General features: G+C 46.0%; 1 protein-coding gene across 2 annotated transcripts in view; it reads right to left on the minus strand.

Annotated features, from left to right (window-relative positions):
- Positions 1–21,164, minus strand: part of RBL1 (RB transcriptional corepressor like 1) — a 128,254-nt gene that overhangs the window by 35,769 nt on the left and 71,321 nt on the right. For both annotated transcript variants that reach the window (XM_069751931.1, XM_069751932.1), the window contains exons 15-17: positions 18,362–18,592; positions 18,062–18,264; positions 17,807–17,983 (exon numbers count right to left, since the gene is read on the minus strand). In XM_069751931.1, coding sequence (XP_069608032.1) covers positions 17,807–17,983; positions 18,062–18,264; positions 18,362–18,592 — 611 coding nt within the window. The remainder of the gene's footprint in view (positions 1–17,806; positions 17,984–18,061; positions 18,265–18,361; positions 18,593–21,164) is intronic.

A 21,164-nucleotide genomic window follows, 5' to 3' on the forward strand; every position in this document is an offset into this window, starting at 1 on the left:
GGCAGATTATGAAGGGGATCACACAGGTCCCTCTATTAAATGGGAAACTCTGGAGGGCGTTTTGAGGGGGAAGAGAATTGCTGAAATAGCCAAATTATGAAAACAAATTCATACATTAGAAATCAAACAAACAAGATCTCACTGCCAATACACTCGCAGATCTCGCCACAGCAATGCAAAAGTTACTTGCCATAATAGATCTGAAATCACGTTGCTTTAGAGAACGACTCAAATCGCTTCTATCAATATGGAAAAAAAAAACACATCCTTTTTATCAAAAATAGACGGGGAGAAAGTGTATAGCACAAGAGACATCCTTTCATGTTTCATGCATTATCGTCCCCAGCGCCTGCGCTGTAAGTATGAAGGGCAGCGCAACTGCGCACGCCCGGAAAAAAAACTTAACGTGCAGTCGCCGGGGACGATAATGCAGCAAGAGGAGGCGGCGCCCGGCACGCACAGGTCCGGAGTGACGTCTGTGCTGCGTCTGATTAGGGGTGGAAAGACCCGCCCCCGGGAACATTTCACGGTATGAGGGGGCACTTTTTATAAACGTTTATTTCAGCGGGTGCAGGCATCATAACTAAAAGAGCCACCTTGTCAGAATGCAGCATTTGTGCTGCACAAGGTGGCTCTTTTAGTTACAAACGCCTAAGGGGGGTGACAGGTTCCCTTTAACGGTCGGGATTCTCATGTGGTCCTTCGGAGATGAGGGAAGAGGTGCTTCTTTGCCTTTCCTTACTCGGAACATCATACTATTTATCAAACTAGGCAACGGTGGTCTTCAAATCTCAACATCACCTGGACCATTAACCCAAGTTTATGATAATCCAGCATTCACGGCAGGGATGGGTAGGGTGAACTTTTTGCACAAACACAGAGACTCGACCTATTATACATGACTATGTAAATCAAAATGGAATAAAGTCTCTCCAAGAAATATTTTTAAGCGAGGAGCCATCCACAGGGACCTGGTTCTTTTACTAACAATTGAAAAGCTTTATCAATACAATAACTAAACAAACTAACATTAGTAGACCACTAACTCCCTTTGAGGCGCTCTACGTATCAGAGGGCCCTCCAGACCACACAGTCTCTTTTGTATAAGCTCTATCAAGAAGGACAAATTCCCTTCACGATTTCCCAGTATTTTTCTCAAAGTGGGAGAGCGACTTGGGAAAACCTCTATCACCCGAGGCGAGGTCAAAGATACTTCTATTTACATTTCGGTCATCGCTGTGTTCGGTGTCACAGGAGAAGAGCTATAATGTCTTGTCAAGGTGGTATAGATGCCCCTCTGCTGTTCACTCCATGTTTCCAAGGACTCCAGAAACCTTTTGGAGATGTCTAAAAGGCGGCACATATGCCTATATCTGATGGGCTTGTCCACCCATAAAGAAGTTATGGTCTGCAATTTTTGATCTCTATAACAGAGTATCCTCAAGATCCGACCTTCAATGGAGTTAGCTTTATTATCCTTAAGTGATCTGACAATATCCAAGTACAAGAAGGGTCTTATTAGACATTTCCTTACTGCAGCCAGGAACTTGATTTCTCGGCTGTGTGAAGAAGAGAAAATTTCCCTCACGTTCCAAATTAGTTGCAGAACTTAACATCTATAGAATGGAACAAATGATGGTCAAGCAACGGGAACCCCTGATAAAATCTACAACAATTGGGCTCCTTGGATCGTATTTAGGGAATCTCCAGAATTAGATGCCAAATATACTCGAGTATAAGCCGAGGCACCTAAATTTTGCTAAGGAAAATTGGGTAAGCTTATTGAATAGTATAAGCCAGGTATGCATTGTCCCCTCATCCCTGTTCTGGTATGTGTGGCTCTCCCCATACTGTCCTGGTATGCATGGCTCTTTCCCCCCTTCATGGCTCTTTCCCCACTTCAGTGGATATTATCAGTGACCAGTTTAGGCTACGTTCACATTAGCGTTTTGCGTGTTTGCGTCGGGCGACGCATGCGTTATGCCCCCTATATTTAACATGGGGGACGCATGGACATGCGTTGTGCGACGCATGCGGTTTTTTTTGCCGCAAGCGTCGGGCGCAGAAAACGCAACAAGTTGCATTTTTCTTGCGTCCAAATGTCGGCAAAAAAGGACGCATGCGTCGCAAAACGCAGCGTTTTTGCGTACATTTTGGTGCGTTTTTATTTGCGTTGTGTCGCCGTCGCAGCGCCGCACAACGCAAATGTGAACGTAGCCTTACACCAGTTCAAAGCAATACATATCACATGGCTTTAGATTTGCGGTCCCTAAACAGGCCAGACTTCCCTTGTCCAGTTTCCCTGGGCGACCGCACGCCATCTCACAGTCTCTATTCGTCTCCATACACACAGCCTCATATGTTGCAGACACTACACATGCCAGCCTTCCTCTGACTAGTTCTGGTGGGTGTCCTGCATCGTTGTATCACAGTCTCTTTACAGTCGCTTTACTCACACAGTCGTACACAGTTCAGGATTTCCTCCGGATAGCAGCTGGGCACCATATCCACCTGTTTGCAATCGTTGCACATGCTAGTCCTCTTTCGGGTACAGGACATCCACCTCCGGGCACAGGACTATCCACATCCGAGACCAGTACCATGGACGACTTGCATCTCTGTGTACGCTGCGGGTGCCAGGCTATTCAGCTGCCCTGGGTGCTGACTCTGCTGGCCTCCATGCACTCTGCAGACCAGCACACACCAGACTGACACTGACGTACACCTGGCCTGACCTGGCCAGACACCTGACACAACCATACCCCTTACTGCAGCGTTTTTAAACACACACAAACCTGTGGCCTTCAGCCACCTGGAAAAGCTGGACCGGAGATTCGTGACTCTCATGCACACCTATGGACTTCATCTGTCTGCATGCACATTCTGGGGAGAACAAACAGCGCCCCTAGCTGTATCAGAGGTCACAGCCTCACTGAGTTAGCAAAGTTAGGAGGGTTCTGGGAGACATGATGTTTCATAAACTTTTTTATTGATTGTAACGACATTAGCAACTAGCTTAATGAGTAGACGGCGTTACAAACTTTGCTGTAATTCTTGTTACTAAACATAAACTTACTATAATTCGCATGTTGATATTATTACATGTTCGTGACCAAGTTATATTCTTGTCTATTCTTAAGAATGTATTTCTGTATTGTTCTTTCAATAAAGTTGATTTATCCAAAAAATGTAATAATGTGCTTTAGTGCATAAACATAATGCACAATGAAATTAAAAGTATACTGCTGCAGTCAAAATTTATATAGGTAAAATACCTTTAAACATATAGTAACACCATGGAAAGATTTTAGCAACACATCATGTGGAGTAGCAGCACAATTACACTAAGAGTAGGCATACAAGGTAAAATAGTAGCACAATATGAGGCAGATAGGCAAAGGAAGAGTACACAACCTGAGAATGCAGAACAGGGCCCCCAACGCGCGTTTCGCGTTAGCGCCTTCCTTGGAGGGTTCTGGGAGACATGATGTGCTGCTAAAAAATCTTACCATAGTGCGCTGTTATATGTTTAAAGGTATTTTACCTATATCAACTTTAATGCATAAGCATAGTGCATAATCTATAATATAACGCTGGGAGCGTCACTCTGTCCGAAGCCTCTATAGACTGCGCAAGCGCAAGCGCCGGCGCAGTCTGGGCCTCACGGAGCGACGCTCCCGGGAGATCGCGGTGTGCGTTCACACTGAACACACACCGCGATCTCCACCGCAGAAGCAGGGACCGCCAGGAGGGTGAGTATCGGCCTATATTCACCTGTCCCCGTTCCATCGCTGAGCGGCGCCATCTTCCCGGTCTTCGGTCTGTGGCCTTCAGTTCAGAGGGCGCGATGACGCGCTTAATGCGCGCCGGCGCCGCCCTCTGACTGAACAGTCACGGCCAGGAGACCGGGAAGATGGCGGCGCTCAGCGATGGAACGCCGGACAGGTGAGTATAGTAAGTGCTGGGGGGGCCTGAGCTGGCGGCGATACCGGCACCTGACCCCCACAGCGCGCCGGTGTCCCCGCCTGCTCAGGCCCTCCAGCACTCGGCGCCGAGCGGGTCAGAGGCAGTATGGGGACGCAGGATGGAGCAGCACATAAGGATGGGGACGCAGGATGCAGCAGCACATAAGGATGGGGACGCAGGATGGAACAGCACATAAGGATGGGGACGCAGGATGGAGCAGCACATAAGGATGGGGACGCAGGATGGAGCAGCACATAAGGATGGGGACGCAGGATGGAGCAGGACATAAGGATGGGGACGCAGGATGGAGCAGGACATAAGGATGGGGACGCAGGATGGAGCAGGACATAAGGATGGGGACGCAGGATGGAGCAGCACATAAGGATGGGGACGCAGGATGGAGCAGCACATAAGGATGGGGACGCAGGATGGAGCAGCACATAAGGATGGGGACGCAGGATGGAGCAGCACATAAGGATGGGGACGCAGGATGCAGCAGCACATAACAGTATGGGGACGCAGGATGGAGCAGGACATAAGGATGGGGACGCAGGATGCAGCAGCGCATGACAGGATGGGGACGCATGATGGAGCAGCACATAAGGATGGGGACGCAGGATGCAGCAGCGCATGACAGGATGGGGACGCATGATGGAGCAGCGCATGACAGGATGGGGACGCAGGATGGAGCAGCACATGACAGGATGGGGACGCAGGATGGAGCAGCACATGACAGGATGGGGACGCAGAATGGGAGCAGCGCATCACAGGATGGGAGCAGCGCATCACAGGATGGGGACGCAGGATGGGAGCAGCGCATGACAGGATGGGGACGCAGGATGGGAGCAGCGCATGACAGGAAAGGGAACGCAGGATGGAGCAGCGCATGACAGGATGGGGACGCAGGATGGAGCAGCACATGACAGGATGGGGACGCAGGATGGAGCAGCACATACCATGATGGAGACCATATACCAATATAAATGCTCGCCACCCGGGCGTAGAACGGGTTCAATAGCTAGTTAAATATAAAAGTATACTGCTGCAATCAAAGAGGAATTTTTGCTACTCACTGTAAAATCTTTCTTGGAGCCTTCATTGGGGAACACAGGTAACCATGAGTGTATGCCGCTGTCACTAGGAGGCTGACACTAGATAAAAAAGTTAAAACCGCTCTTCCCCAGCAGTACACACCTACCGACAGCCACAAAGTACCTCAGTTGGTGTTAAAGCAGTAGGAGGAGAAGCAACCAAAACTCAACATATGTACCAATCCAACAACAAAGGCACATAGGCCCAAAAGAGCCAACATTTAGGAAGGGTGCTGTGTCCCCCAATGAAGGCTCCAAGAAAGATTTTATTGTGAGTACCAAAAATCCCTCTTTATTTATTGCTTCATTGATGGACACAGGTAACCGTGGACATCCCAAAGCAGTCCCTAGGGTGGGAATCAGAAAAAAAAGCAAAGAAAACAGACTTAGGCCGGCCAGTGCGTAACCACAGCTTGCAGAATCTTCCTTCCCAGGCCTGCATCAGACGAGGCATGGGTATGAACCCTGTAAATCCTCATGAAGGTGTGCAGAGATGACCAGGTTGTGGCCTTTCAAATCTGTAAAGCCGAGGCCTGGTGACGAACTGCCCAGGAATCCTCCACTGCCCGAGTGGAGTGAGCCTTCACCCCCGGAGGAGGCAGTTTATCCTGAACGCGGTATGCCTTCAATTTGCCGAACGAATCCAATGGGCAATAGTGGACTTAAAAGCAGGGACCCCATTTACGAAGACATTCAGAGATGACATATAAGGCATCAGTGGCAAAAGGAAGCAGTCCTTGAAAGGTAGACTCGGATAGCTCTAACTAGATCCAATTTGTGGAGGGCCTTCTCCAGGTGATAGACTGGAGAGGGGCAGAGAAAGAAGGACAATGTCTTCATTAATGTGAATTGAAGAAATCACCTTAGGCAAGAAGGAAGGAACAGGTCTGAGAACCAACTTGTTTTGATATAGAATCAGGAACGCGGAGAGGCAGGATAAAGCTGGTAACTCAAACTCTCCCGATGGACATAATGGCAACTTTCCATGGCAGGAGAGGAAAGGGAATGTCTTGAATGGGCTCAAAAGAAGAGCGCTAGAGTGCGCCAAGGACAAGGTTAAGATCCCATGGATCTATCAGAGGACGATAAGGAGGTGCCAGTTGGGCGACTCCTTGAAGAAAAGTCTTCACCTGGGAACGAAAAGCCAGATTTCGTTGGATAAGAATTGACCGAGCAGAAACTTGCCCATTAAGAGTACTGAGTGATAGACCAGAGTCAAGGCCCGCTTGTAGAAAACCAAGGTTGGAAGGAAAAGGACACAGGGACCAAATTTTTGTCCTCACTCCAACGGAAGAAGGCCTTCCAGTACCTGTGGTAGATACCAGAGGTTGCTGGTTTTCTCGCCCCAAGCATGGTCTGCATGACCTGATGGGAAAAACCAGCCTCCCACAAAACTGCCGCCTCAACAGCCATGGTGTTAAACTCAGACTGAACTCTGGTGGAAGAGGGGGCTTTACGACAGAAGATCTGTATGGTCTGGAAGCCTCCAGGGAGCATCCATGAGCATGTTCACCAGCTTCGCGTACCAGGCCTGTCTTGGCCAGTCTGGAGGCATCAGGATTACGTGAACCACTTCTGCCTTAATGTTTACGACTGAGTCAAGGGGAAAGGTGGAAAAAAGCCAGATTACTTACCGGTAATGCCCTTTTAATGAGCCACGACAGCACCCACTATGAGAGAGGGACTCGCCCATAGGAACAGGAAACCTACAGAGATAAAAAGGGCGGCCCCCCTCTCCTCCTCAGTTGTTTTTCCGAGTACAAGAGGAACCGCCATTGTCCAATTAGCATATACGCTCATTATTGCATAAATCATTTAATTTATATTCACCCGTGGAATATTTTTTATAAAAAATTATATATATAACTAGGGTGGGAAGTGACAGGGTGCTGTCGTGGCTCATTAAAAGGGCATTACCGGTAAGTAATCCGGCTTTTTACCCTTCGCCACGACAGCACCCACTATGAGAGATTTTCAGAGAACCTTCACCTGGGTGGGATTACCGTACTAAGGACGGCTCTCCCGAATGCCAAGTCAGATGTGGAAGACAGATCAAGTCTATAATGTTTATAGAAAGTCGAAGGCGACGACCAGGTTGCGGCCTTACATATAAGTTCGATGGAGATGTCTTTATTCTCCGCCCACGAGGATGACACAGCCCGAGCTTAATGTGCTTTCACTCTGTCTGGAGGATCTTTGCCTTTTGACGAGTATGCAAGATGGATAGCCTCCCTGATCCAACGGGACAAGGTAGCTTTCGTGACACCGTAGCCTTTTCGGTGACCCTGAAAAGATACAAACAGAGCCCTACTCTGTCTGCAGGACTGGGTTCTCTCTATGTAGCTTAGGACTGCTCTTTTTACGTCCAACATATGTAGCTTCTCTTCCTCTGGATTTAGTAAATTATAAAAGAAAGGTAGGAAAATTTCCTGAGATCTATGATATTTTGTCGCTACTTTAGGGAGATATGATGGATCTGGTTTGAGAACCACTCTGTCCTGGTATGTCATTAGGAATGGAGGGTCTATGGAGAGGGCTTGGATGTCTCCTACTCGTCTGGCCGACGTTAAGGCTATCAGTAAAGCTACCTTGTATGTGACATTTTTTAGAGAGATAGAATCTAAAGGCTCAAAGGGAGGACCCGTTAAGGCGTCTAGAACTAGATTCAAATCCCAAGGTGGTAGACGTGGGACATGAACCGGAGTAGATCGTTCACATGCTCTAATAAATCTAGCTATCCATCTATCACCCGCTATGTTGGCACTGTAGAGGGCTCCTAAAGCAGACACCTGAACTCTTAAGGTATTAACTGATAGACCGAGCTCATGTCCCTTTTGTAGGAACTCTAGGATAGCTTTAATAGGAACCTTACTAGAGAAGGGCTTTGTATAGAAGGTAAGGAATTTTTTCCATACTCTGCTATATATTAGGGTTGTAGACCTCTTTCTACTTAGCAGCAGTGTGTTAATAAGTTTTTGAGAAAATCCCCTTAGCGTTAGTATCTGCCTTTCAAGTTCCACGCTGTCAGGTGAAGATTTTTGGCTTGCTGGTGATAGAATGGACCCCGAGATAGTAGGTCTGGGGTCATTGGCAGAATCCAGGGATCGCAAACTGACATCGCTCAAAGACATGAGAACCAGGGCCTCTTTGGCCAAAACGGTGCTATCAATATCACCCTCGCTTTATCTTCCCTTATCTTTTTGATGACCAAAGGAATCAGCATCATTGGAGGGAACGCATAAGCCAGATCGTATTCCCACGAATGTTGGAGTGAGTCTATCATGTCTGGATGGTCTGTTGGATTTAAGGAGGCAAACATCGGTACCTGTCTGTTGTTCTTGGTTGCAAATAAATCTATTTGCGGCAGGCCCCATATGTCCACTATGTTCTTGAATATCCGAGGATTGAGAGTCCACTCTCCTTGACGGAGTGTGTGGCGACTTAGGAAGTCGGCTTTTAAATTTTCTACTCCTCTGATGTGGAGAGCTGTTAGTGATAAAAAATTGTTTTCTGCCAAGTTGAAGATGTTTGCCGCTGAACACATTAGACTTCCTGATCGCGTTCCTCCTTGATGATTTAAATACGCGACAACCGTCGTGTTGTCCGATAGCACTCTGATATGAGATCCTCGGGGCTGGGGAAGAAACAAATTCAACGCATAATAAACTGCTCTTAATTCTTTCCAATTGGAGGACTGCTGAATTTCATTAGAATTCCAGCAGCCTTGAGCTATATCTTGATTCAGATGGGCCCCCCAACCTTCTGGACCTGCGTCAATAGTGACTAATTTTGAGGGTTTTATTGACCATGAGACTCCCCTGGACAAATGTGTTCTATCTAGCCACCAAAGGAGAAAACTAAGTACGTCCTTAGACAGGGTCATCTTTGTATTTAAACGATCATGGCAATACGACTGAACCTGCAGAATTTGATGTTGTAAGGTTCTAGTATGGTACTGGGCCCATTGAACCGCAGGAATACAAGGGGACAGTGAACCCAAGAGAGACATAGCGTCTCTGAGGGACATCCGAGGGTTAGACCTCGCCATAGTCACCTTTGAAATTATAACTGATTTTTTGTCCTCTGGCAAGAGACATCTTTGACTTAGAGTCCAAGATTAGACCTAGGAAGGACTGAAGAGTTTCTGGATGTAGTCTGGACTTTTTGAAGTTCACAATCCAACCCAAATCCTGTAATGATGAAATGGCATTAGTCAGACGTTCTTTACATTGTGAAGCGGAGTTACCAATTATCAGGAAGTCCTCTAGATAAGGGACAATTAATGTATCTTGATGACGTAGATAAGCCATCACCTCGAGCATAACCTTTGTGAAAATCCGAGGAGCCATGGAGAGGCCGAACGGCATGGCTGTGAATTGGAAGTGACGGATCCGGCCCTGTAGCTGTACTGCTACCCTGAGATACTGTTGGTGTTCTGCACAGATGGGAAGATGGTAGTATGCATCTTTCAAATCTAGACCCGCCATAAAGCACCTAGGGAACAAAAGTTTAATAGTTGATCTTATCGATTCCATTTTAAAGGTATGATCACGGAGATAGGAGTTTAATCTCTTTAGATTTATTATAGTACGGAAAGTACCATCTGGTTTCTGAATCAGAAACAAAGAAGAATAGAATCCTTTCCTCTCCTGATTTTTTGGTACCTCTATGAGAACAATCTTAGCCAAAAGGCTCAGAATTTCTATTTGAAGCGCTTTACGTTGTTCCGGCGCTTTTAATGATGTAACTACAAAAGTATCTGATGGTAATTTGAAGAACTCCAATTTTAGGCCCCTTTTGATTATGTTAAGGATCCATTGGTTCGAAGATATCTGCTCCCACTGTTGATGGAAAAATTTCAGTCTTCCCCCTACTGGGATACTACTGATGGTATCTACCACGTCTAGAGGTCTCGGGGTTACTGAATAAGGCACCTTTCGGTTTTGCTTCCTTCGAATCCCAACAGTCTCTCTGCGGTTCATACGGCCTCCTTCTGTTGAACGGCCGTCTCCTAAACGCTCTCCTATAAGAAGGAAGAAACTGTTTAGGGAATCCCTTCCTTCTTTCTCCTGCTTTGTTAAGGAGTTCGTCAAGAACCTTCCCAAACAGGAACTCACCCTGACATGGGATTGTACATAATCTGGACTTAGATTGTGCATCGCCCTTCCATCCCTTCAACCAGAGAGCTCGACGAGCCGCATTGACAAGTCCTGCAGACCTTGCCGCCAAGCTTAGGGAATCCGCTGAAGCGTCATCAAAAAATGCCGCAGCACTTTTAATTAAAGGGACTGCTTGTAAGATTTTGTCCCTTGCGATTTTTCCTTTTATCTGCTGTTCCAGCTGGTCTACCCATACCAGCAATGACCTTGCAGTGCACGTGCCAGATATGGCAGGCTTAAAGGCTCCTGTATTTGTCTCCCAGGATCTTTTCAGGAGTGCTTCAGTCTTGCGATCCACAGGATCTAATAGGATCCCTGCATCCTCCACAGGAAGAGATGATTGTTTCGAGGTGGATGCCACTGCTGCATCTACTTTCGGAACCTTGGACCATACTGCTAGCTCCTCGTCACTGAAGGGGTAACGCCTCTTAGAAGAGGATGGGAGAAACCCTTTTCCTTGTTTATCCCACTCTTTTTTTACGAGGTCTTTGATGGCAGAAACAACTGGAAAAACTCGCCTTTTTTTATGACCCAGACCTGAAAACATGATATCCTGTGCAGATTTTACAGCTCTCGTGTCTGGACACCCCATAGTGTTCCTGACGGATCTTACGAGGTTGTCTATACTTTCTACGGGAAAACATGCTCCGCCTTCATCTTCAGACGAGCTGGGAGATGATCCTGAAGTATTGGAAGACCGGATGAGGCCCTCTTCAGACTCCGTATTAGAGGCAGGAGAGAGGCGCTTAGTTCCATGTTTCTCTAAGGATTTTGATCCGAGAGACTGGATCTCCTGTCGTATCATGGCCCTAATATTCGTGGTTGTTACAGCCTCCTCGTCTTGCAAAGTCTGCTTTATACAGTTCTGACATAACCTTTTGGGGTACGTGTCAGGCAGGGGTTGTAAACATAGGGCACATTGCTTGTGCTTAGTTTTACTGGTCTTTTTAGCCTAAGGGGAGAGGCAAAGAAGGAAGGGATCAGCTTATAGGTAGAGGACCATGAAACACTCACCCAGTGAAGCTAACGCCATACCGGTCTTGGAGGTGGAGATTCTGTGTGGGGAATAAGTAGATCTGAATCTCTACTTCTTGTCTTAGTCCTGTGAGTATCAGCTCCTGCCATGGAGCGATCACTCTTCTTTGCAGATTTAGCACTGCTCATGTCAGCGCTGTCATCCACCGCTGGTGGAAGCTCGTTATGTGCCGGGGACAGCATAGTGAGCGATTAGCGCTGTGCCCCGGCCTGTATATGAAAAGCGCGGTCATTAGAACGCCGCCTGCCGCGAACCGGAAGTGTACCCATCCACTTCCGGTTCAGTGAATCAGCGCGGACTTACCCGCGCGATGCTTCCGCCGCCGCTCCTAGTGCACACTCACACAGCAGCGCCGCTGGAGAGCGGATAATCCTCCACACCTACCTCCTCCATAGGCCGGACTTCTGTCGCCCGGAACCTGCCGGATGGTGCTCAGACGAGGGGGGAGGATGCGTGCAGTGCCTCCCCCGACGCTGCCGCTGACACCGCAGCCCCTGCTGTTCCCTCGGATACCACACAGGCGGGTGCATGGGTCAGGTAACATGGAGGTGCTCCGACCACCTCCCCCCATGTAGGAGTTCCAGGATTTCCGATAGGAACAGGAAATCAACTGAGGAGGAGAGGGGGGCCGCTCTTTTTATCTCTGTAGGTTTCCTGTTCCTATGGGCGGGTCCCTCTCTCATAGTGGGTGCTGTCGTGGCGAAGGGTAAAAACTTCTCCTTTGGAAGGAAGACACAGGCCTGAGATGGATGTTGATGGACGAGACAGAAAGAAACATCTTCCTAGGGGAGGGGGAAAAAAAGTTGATATTGTAACCGGTCGTGACCATCCCTCTGACCCAGGCATCGTCGACCACCGACAAACATACTTCCCAGAAGAAGCCGGTCTCCCACCCTGGATCGATTCCCGGGAGGGGTGACCCGTCACGCCAAGAAGAACCTGTTGGCACAGGACCCTGAAGACTTGGAAGAGCGACCCTTCCAAGGCAAGTTTGAAAGACTGCTTCTTCCTCCTTTCCCCTTGGGCGGAAGTCCCCGAAGCAGAGAAGGGCCGAAAGTAATGAAATTGAAGTGACCTCTTCCTATTAAAAGGAATCTGTCACCCCAAAATTCGCCTATAAGCTAAGGCCACCGGCATCAGGGGCTTATCTACAGCATTCTGTAATGCTGAAGATAAGCCCCCGATGTAACCTGAAAGATAAGAAAAAGAAGTTAGATTACACTCACCCAGGGGTGGTCAGGTCCAATGGGCGTCACGGTCCGGTCCCAGGACCTCCCATCGTTATACGATGACGTTGTTTTTTCTTCTTGCCACGGCTCCTGCGCAAGCGTACTTTATCTGCCCTATTGAGGGCAGTGCAAAGTACTGCAGTGCGCAGGCAGCAGGAAAGGTCAGAGAGTCCCGATGCCTGTGCACTGCAGTACTTTGCTCTGCTCTCAACAGGGCAGATAAAGTACGCTTGCGCAGGAGCCGCGGCAAGAAGAAGACGTCATCGTATGAAGATGGGCGGCGCTGGAACCGGGCCGCAACGCCCATCGGACCGGACCGCAGCAGGACCGCCCCTGGGTGAGTATAATCTAACTTTTTCTCATCTTTCAGATTACATCGGGGGTTTATCTACAGCATTACAGAATGCTATAGATAAGCCCCTGATGCCGGTGGCCTTAGCTTATAGGCGAATTTTGTTGTGACAGATTCCCTTTAAAAAGACGTTTAGATTTGGACTGGGGAAGCAAAGTGCTTTTTCCGCCGGTAGCATCGGGGAAAAATTTGATCCAGTTTGGACCCAAAAAGTCTAGAGCCTTGGAAGGCAACACTAGTGAGGGACTCTTGATGGCGGATCTGTATTCCACGCTTTCAGCCAGAGAATGCGGCGTAAAGCAATGATGTTGCTGGTAGCGCTGGTGAAACAACCAGCCGCTTCTAAGGAAGTGGCAAAGATATTTGGCGGCATGGGCAATCTGATCTGCCAAATCTGCCATCTCATCCAGAGGAGCTGCCACTAGAATACCCTGACAAAGCATTCTTGCCCAGGCAAACAGACTTTGCCACCAAGTTGAAGGCAAAGATAGGAACGAGGGAAACCCAGATACTTCAAAGGATGACTTGGCCAATGATTCAATCTGTCTATCCGTAGAATAACTAAGAGATGCACCGTCTGGTAGAAACAAGACTTGGAAGACAGGCGAGAAACCAGCAGATCCACATTTGGGGATTCTGCCAATTTACCAACGATGTCGGGGCTAAAAGAATAGATAACATCTAGTTTTTCAGGGTGTTCCCAGTGTTTAAACATAATCGCTTCAAATTGTGAAAAGGGAAATTCCGTGAAGGACGTTTTACCTGTTTGAAGGAAACAGAGTGCTCCTGAACAGGTGACTCGTCGTCCATTAGGTTCAGAGTTTGAGTAATTGCTAAGATAAGGCTATTGACCATATAATGCATCTTTGTGGTCTGGTCCGTATCGGACTCCGACTCAGACTGGGAATATACACATCCGACCCAAAACCCGCCTCCAAGGAGGGGGCATGGGGTGAGAAATGCATCCAGGAGGATGCAGAGGGACCCTGATAACTAGAGGAAGAACTAGAAAGAGTCCGCTTCCTTTGCTTTGTACTTGACTTGTCCCTGTGAAGGTCATGGTCAGGTGCATGCGAATCACAGTGAGAGGCGTTTGGAGCATTGGTGGCAGTAGACAAACGTGGAAGTTGCTCCAGTACCTGAACCAGGGATTTTGAAACTCTTGTCAGGTCAGACACCGACAGACAAGGCAACAGCCCACTCCGGAGGGAGAGAAGTGCTCTCATCCTGTGAGTTAGAGGGCTCCTGTGGGGCAGACATGGTGGAGGGGCTGCAGACAGGCAGAAAGGGAAGGGCTCACCTGAAGGCCACTTATTTTTGCAGAGGGCACACACGTAGTTAATTACAGTGGGCTTAGAGGGGCAAAAACAAGCCTCTCGAGGGTTGGGCATAAGTTGAGCCTTCGGGGTACTCTGTGGAGGAGCCAAGACAAAAATAACAGAGCCTACCCGATGCCAGCAGAAAGAACTGTGGAAGCTGTGTCCCCTATGTGCAGAGCGTCTGCAGATCTGCAGAGAGCTTAGGATATAGCTGTGTCCCCCGTGATATGCGGTGTAAGAAGATGATGCAGTCTTGGCTGTGTCACTGCTCCCTGAAGTCTGGCAGCCGGTGAAAGAGAAAGCAAGCATCATATTGGCTGACATGGCGGAGGCGTGAACAGCCAGCAAGATCTGCCGGCCGCTGAAAAAGAAATTCCCCCTCCGATTGGCTGACACATCGGGAGACTGAACAGCCAGGAAGAAGCTCTGTGATAGGAGCGGAAAAAACGGGCTGAAAAAGTGCACGCTGCAGGGGGCATGGACAGATAGATAAGAAGAGGACAAAGCCTCCTATTGGATAAAAAAGGGGCGCGATTTAAACGCGCGACGGTGAGTGGCTAAAGTGTCCCGGAAAGGGATGCAGACAGCAAAGGGAGGGGGAGTGTCCACAAGAACCGAGCCCGGCCATAGGAGAAATGGTCTCGGCTGTGCCGACTGTTGCGATGAAGGGACAGTGTTCCCAAGGATGACGCCTGCCGCTGTGGAGGGAAAGCAGGGAGACACACCTGCGGTAAGTCCTATTCCCTCTGCAGCAATGGAGGATAACATCAGGAGACCTCGGGTGGGTGAGGGTCACTGGAATAGGGATCCTCCTTCCTGCACCGTATCCAGAAAGTGCAGAAGACAGTGTCAATCCCTTACAAGAAGGGGGAAGGGAAAAGGCAAAGGATGGGCCACCTGGAATCACCTGTAAAGGCGACAGGGGATCAGATCCTGCCTTGCGGGCCCGAGAGTGGGCAATGTGGATGACACCATACTGCTTTCTTGGTCGCATAAGTACGGGAAAACAGGGTGAGAAATTGCACCCTGTTACCCTAAGAAAAAGAAAGATAAAGGGAAAAAGGTTATTAAACACACACAGGGAACCTGAAAAAGAAAATGGATCCAGATCCAGGTCTGCCTCCTACAGACAATAAGCTTAAACTAAGGTACTTTGTGCCTGTTGGTGGGTGTGTACTGCTGGGGAGGAGCAGTTTTCCTTTTATGCCTAGTGTCAGCCTCCTAGCAACAGCAGCATACACCCATGGTTACCTGTGTCCCCCAATGAAGCGAAATTGTGCATTACTCAGGCTATTATACTAAGGCCTCTTTCACACTTCAGTCATTCGGCGGCCGTCACAATGCGTTGTTGTGATGTATCGACGGATGTCAGGAAAACAAAGAAAACCGGATCCAACGCATCAATCGAATGAGGAAGTGCCTGAATTTATAGGTATAAATTTCTGGAGCGGGAGAGGGAGAATATTTCCCCAGACTAGAAAAAATCCTTCCAGGCATGCGCAGAATAGAAAAACACAATACGTCGCAGGATTCCTGCTTTTCACAGGTAACAACGCATCCTGCGTCCATAGGCTGCCATTATATCCAACAACGTATGCCGCAGGATGCGTCGTTGCACGTTTTTCCGACGCTGACAAAAAAAACGCTTCATTGAACGTTTTTTCCAGACGACGTGCCGTCAAATTGCGCAGGATCCAGGGCGCGATGGACTAAACGTGTGGCCATGCATCGTGATGCATCGCTAATACAAATCTATGGGGAACAAACGCATCCTGCAGGCAAATTTGCAGGATGCGTGTTTTTTTTTTTTTTCACAAAACGACGCATTGTGATGGAAATGCACGATGGAAGTGTGAAAGAGGCCTAACAGACCTTCACCACTGGAGCCCATCCTCCCATACATAGAAATTTAATGCAAGAGCAACATTGACTCAACCCCTTTATGACCTCGGACGGGATAGGACGTCCGAGGTCAGAACCCCCACTTTGATGTGAGCTCCGGTGGTGAGCCCGCATCAAAGCCGGGACATTTCAGCTTTTTTGAACGGCTGACATATGCCCGCAATAGCGACGGGTGGAATCGCGATCCACCCGCTGCTATTAACTAGTTAAATGCCACTGTCAAACACTGACAGCAGCATTTAACCGGCGCTTCCGGCCATCGGGCTGGAAATGAGCGCATCGCCGACCCCCATCACATGATCGGGAGTCAGCGATGTGTCTCCATAGTAACCATAGAGGTCCTTGAGACTGCTATGGTTGCTGATGCCGGATTGCTGTGAGCGCCACCCTGTGGTCGGCGCTCATAGCAATGCAGGAATTCAGCTACATAGGAGCAATCTGATGATTGCTGCTATGTAGCAGAGCCAATCGAGTTGTGCCAGCTTCTAGCCTCCCATGGAGGCTATTGAAGCATGGCAAAAGTTTAAAAAAAAAAAAAAAAGTTAAAAAAAGTTAAAAAAAAAAAGTGAAAATAAAAAAATATAAAAAAGTTTAAATCACCCCTCTTTTGCCCCATTCAAAATAAAACAATCAAAAAAATAAAATCAAACCTACACATATTTAGTATCGCAGCGTTCAGAATCGCCCAATCAATAAAAAAAGAGCATTAACCTGATAGCTAAACAGCATAGCGAGAAAAAAATTAAAAACGCCAGAATTCTGTTTTTTTGGTCGCCGCAACATTGCATTAAAATGCAATAACGGGCGATCAAAAGAACGTATCTGCATAAAAGTGGTATCAATAAAAACGTCAGCTTGGAACGCTCAGATCATGAAAAATGGAGACGCTACAAGTATTGGAAAATGGCGCAATTTTTTTTTTTTGTTTTTAGCAAAGTTTGGAATTTTTCTTCAGCACTTAGATAAAAGAGAACCTAGACATGTTTGGTGTCTATGAACTCGTAATGACCTGGAGAATCACAATGCAGGTCAGTTTTAGCATTTAGTGAACCTAGTAAAAAAGCCAAACAAAAAAGAAGTGTGGGATTGCACTTTTTTTGCAATTTCACCGCACTTGGAATTTTTTTCCCGTTTTCTAGTACACGACATGATAAAACCAATGTTGTTCAAAAGTACAACTCGTCCCACAAAAAACAAGCCCTCATGCGGCCATATTGACGGAAAAATAAAAAAGTTATGGCTCTGGGAAGGAGGAGAGAGAAAAATGAACACGGAAAAACGGAAAATCCCAAGGTCAGGAAGGGGTTAATATCTACCATACTCTATTTTTGTGTATGTGGCTCATCTCCTTACAGACTAATCCATATTGATCTCAGACACTTCTACAAATAACCTCTTTAGACTAATGTTCTGTAATAATAAGAAAGCCATGATAATATATGAAATTATTCAATCCTTTATAGAATCAGCATACACCCTTTGGATGCTATACATTTTTGTATTTGCATCACCCCCATTTTTTTTTTATAGTTTTTGCTTATGTATATGTTTAAATAAAGATACTTGTCTTATATACTTGGCATAAGGCTTCCTTGTGTTTATAAGATTGTTTATTACTATACGAGGACATGTAAAAAAAAAGCAAGTCTCACTTAAAAACAACAAGAGTTAGTATTGATGAATTTTCTCAATAAAAATGATCTTATCGGGGAAAAAACAGGAATTCGAAGATCATGAACAGTAAAGTCTTACCTTTGCCATAATGTAAACTGCACATAAAAGAAGCTGATCAATGTGTCTGTCTTTCATCAGATCTGTGCAGTGAACCAGTGAGTACTCAAACAGGGTCCAAATCTTGCGTCGCAAATCATTACACAAATCAAGCTTCAAACACAAGTCTCTCAGACGAACACTGGCCAAATGGTACACCTACAGCACAAGTAGAAACTGACTGTCACACCACTAAAGAAAATCATTACAATCAAACAAAATAATAAAACTCCATACCTTCCTGAAGAACAGAGCTAGAGAGCCTGTTTTCTTGGGCTTGTTAGTAGATGTGGAGCAGACATCTTGGGATTTAAAGAGCTGACTTTTAGTGCTGACCAAAGCCTGTGCCGTCAGGGGGACCTGAATGCCATTTTCACTTTGTGACTGTGGATAGGTATTTACTGACTGTGAAGACTGTTGACCAGATTCATTCTGAACACCTGATAAATGTCATGATCCAAAATATATATACACGTTAAATAGTGGACATTTAAAAATTACCTAAAATAATCCTTTGGCAGGACAGTGAACAATTACCTGTTATATTCACCTTCTGTCCACACCACAGCGTTTTAACTGGAGACACGCACATTTGTTCTGAGGCCTGACAGGGAACAATTCTTATCCTGGTAATCTCTGGTGTAGTGTGCAATCTTTCTACTGGTGACTCCTTTGGCCCATCATCCCCAAACAGTCTCCTTTTAGCACTGCCAGCAGTAGGAGAGTTGTATCGTTCATGGACAGAAAGTGGCGACAGTGGCTGCATATCTAAAAAATGAATAGGAATATGCGTAAGAAACTAAGCATCATCATGATTATTTCACCCCTTTACAACCGCCCATACGCACTTCAATGACGGCCACTAAGGGCCTTATTCCCTCAATGCTATTTTAAAACGGTGATCGGGAATAAGGGTATAGCGTCCCCCAGAGTCATAAAATCTACTGGGGTAACAGACCCTGGAGAGCATGATCAGGGCCAGATTTTCTGGTCGCTGATCAAGTCATCACCATTATTCAATCAATAATGGCTATTTCAAAAAAAAAAAAAAACTAAAACTTGTGCCCGTTGTTAAAATAATTTCTCTCTTTTGACAGGATATACAGATCAGAGAAGAGAGAAATTAGGTTTCCCGAGCTGCCCCTGTACCTCCTGTTCCGTCCCTGGGTGCTCTGCATCACCACCCTGGAAAAATAAATAATGGACATCTGCTGGCCAATACCTGACAACAATAGGGAATTTTTCCTATTGGTTCATTTTAATCACTGTGATAGGAAGTCAAATCCCCTTCGTTAGAAAAAAAATTCTTAAAAAAAAATCCATTCTTTGCATTTGGGATTAGGGTTGTGTTAGGGTTAGAATTTTTTTAACCCCTTCATGACCAGGTTTTTTTTTTCCTTTTTCGCTCCCCTTCTTCCCATAGCCATAACTTTTCTATTTTTCCATCAATATAGGCATGTGAGGGCTTATTTTTTGCGAAACAAAATCGCTACACTGTTTAGCGATCAGGTTAATCTTTTTTTTATTGATAGATCGGGCGATTCTGGACGCGCGATACCAAATGTGTAGGTTTGATTTTTTTTTTTAATTGTTTTATTTTGAATGGGGCGAAAGGAGCGGGTGATTTAAACTTATATTCTTTCATATTTTTTAAAACTTTTTTTTTTTTTAACTTTTGCCATGCTTCAATAGCCTCTATGGGAGGATAGAAGCTGGCACAACTCGATCACCTCTGCTACATAAGAGCAAAGCTCAGATCGCTCCTATGTTAGTAGAATTGCTGCATTGCTACGAGTGCCGACCACAGGATGGTGCTCACAGCAATCCGGCATCAACAACCATAGAGATCTTCAATAGACCTCTGGTTGTCATGCCGACGCATTGCTGATCACTTGACGGGGGTCAGCGATGCACGCATTTCCGTCCGAAAGCACCAGTTCAAAGCCCAAACAGTAGTTTTCCCCCACATATGGGGTATCAGCATATTCCAGAGAAATTGGCCAACAAATTTTGTTATCCTTGTGAAAATAAAAAAAGTTTAGACCTAAAGTAAATTTTGCGTGAAAAAAAAGGTTAAATGTTATATTTTTTTCTTCCACATTGCTTCAGTTCCTGTGAAGCAACTGAAGGGTTATTAAATGCTCTTGAATGTGTTTGAGCACCTTGAGAGGGGCAGTTTTTATCATGGTTTCATTATTGGGTATTTTCTGTCACATAGGCCCCTCATAGTCACTTCAAATGTGATGTGGTCCCAAAAAAAAAATAGCTTTGTAAATTTAATTGGAAAAGTGAGAAATGGCTGGTCAACGTTTAACCCTTCCAACTTCCTAACAAAATTTATTTTCAAAAATGGTGCTGATGTAAAGTAGACATGTGGGAATGCTATTAAGTATTTTGAGCAACAAAAGTTTGAAAATGGCAAAGTACTCCAAATTTTCACTAATTTTCTGTTTTGTTTTTTCCCCAAATAAAACGCAAGTCATATCAAACATTTTACTACTATCATGAACTACAATATGTCACGGAAAAAAAGATCTCAAAATCAGTAGAATCCTTTAACCCCTTCATGACCTTGGGATTTTCTGCTTTTCCATGTTCGTTTTTCGCTCCCCTCCTTCCCAGAGCCATAACTTTTTTATTTTTCCGTCAATATCGCCAGGTGAGGGCTTATTTTTTGCAAAACAAGTTGTACTTTTGAACAACATCATTGGTTTTAGCATGTCGTGTACTAGAGAACGGGAAAAAAATTTCAAGTGCAGTGAAATTGCAAAAAAAGTGCAATCCCACACGTGTTTTGATTGAATCCCACACGTTTTTTGATTGGCTTTATTGCTAGGTTCACTAAATGCTAAAACTGACCTGACATTATGATTGTCCAGGTCATTCAGAGTTCATAGACACCTAACATGACTAGGTTATTTTTTTATCTAAGTGGTGAAAAAAAATTCCAAACTTTGCTAAAAAAAAAAAAAAAATATTGCGCCATTTTCCAATACCCATAGATTCTCCATTTTTCGTTATCTGGGGTCGGTTGAGGGCTTATTTTTTGCGTGCCGAGCTGGCGTTTTTAATGATACCATTTCGGTGCAGATATGTTCTTTTGATCGCCCGTTATTGCATCTTAATGCAATGTCGCGGCGACCAAAAAAACGTAATTTCAAATGTTTTTCTCGCTACGCTGTTTAGCGATCAGGTTAATGCTTTTTTTTTATTGATCAATCGGGTGATTCTGAACGCGGCGATACCAAATGGTTAACTATACAGACCCTCTATTCGTGAGAAAATTTGTGATGAGTCGATTTCAAAGTTGTTTGTTTATAGAAGTACTGACAAAGGCAGA

The sequence above is a fragment of the Ranitomeya imitator genome, chromosome 2 (genome assembly GCF_032444005.1).
Source record: "Ranitomeya imitator isolate aRanImi1 chromosome 2, aRanImi1.pri, whole genome shotgun sequence".
NCBI classification, from domain to species: Eukaryota; Metazoa; Chordata; class Amphibia; order Anura; family Dendrobatidae; genus Ranitomeya; species Ranitomeya imitator.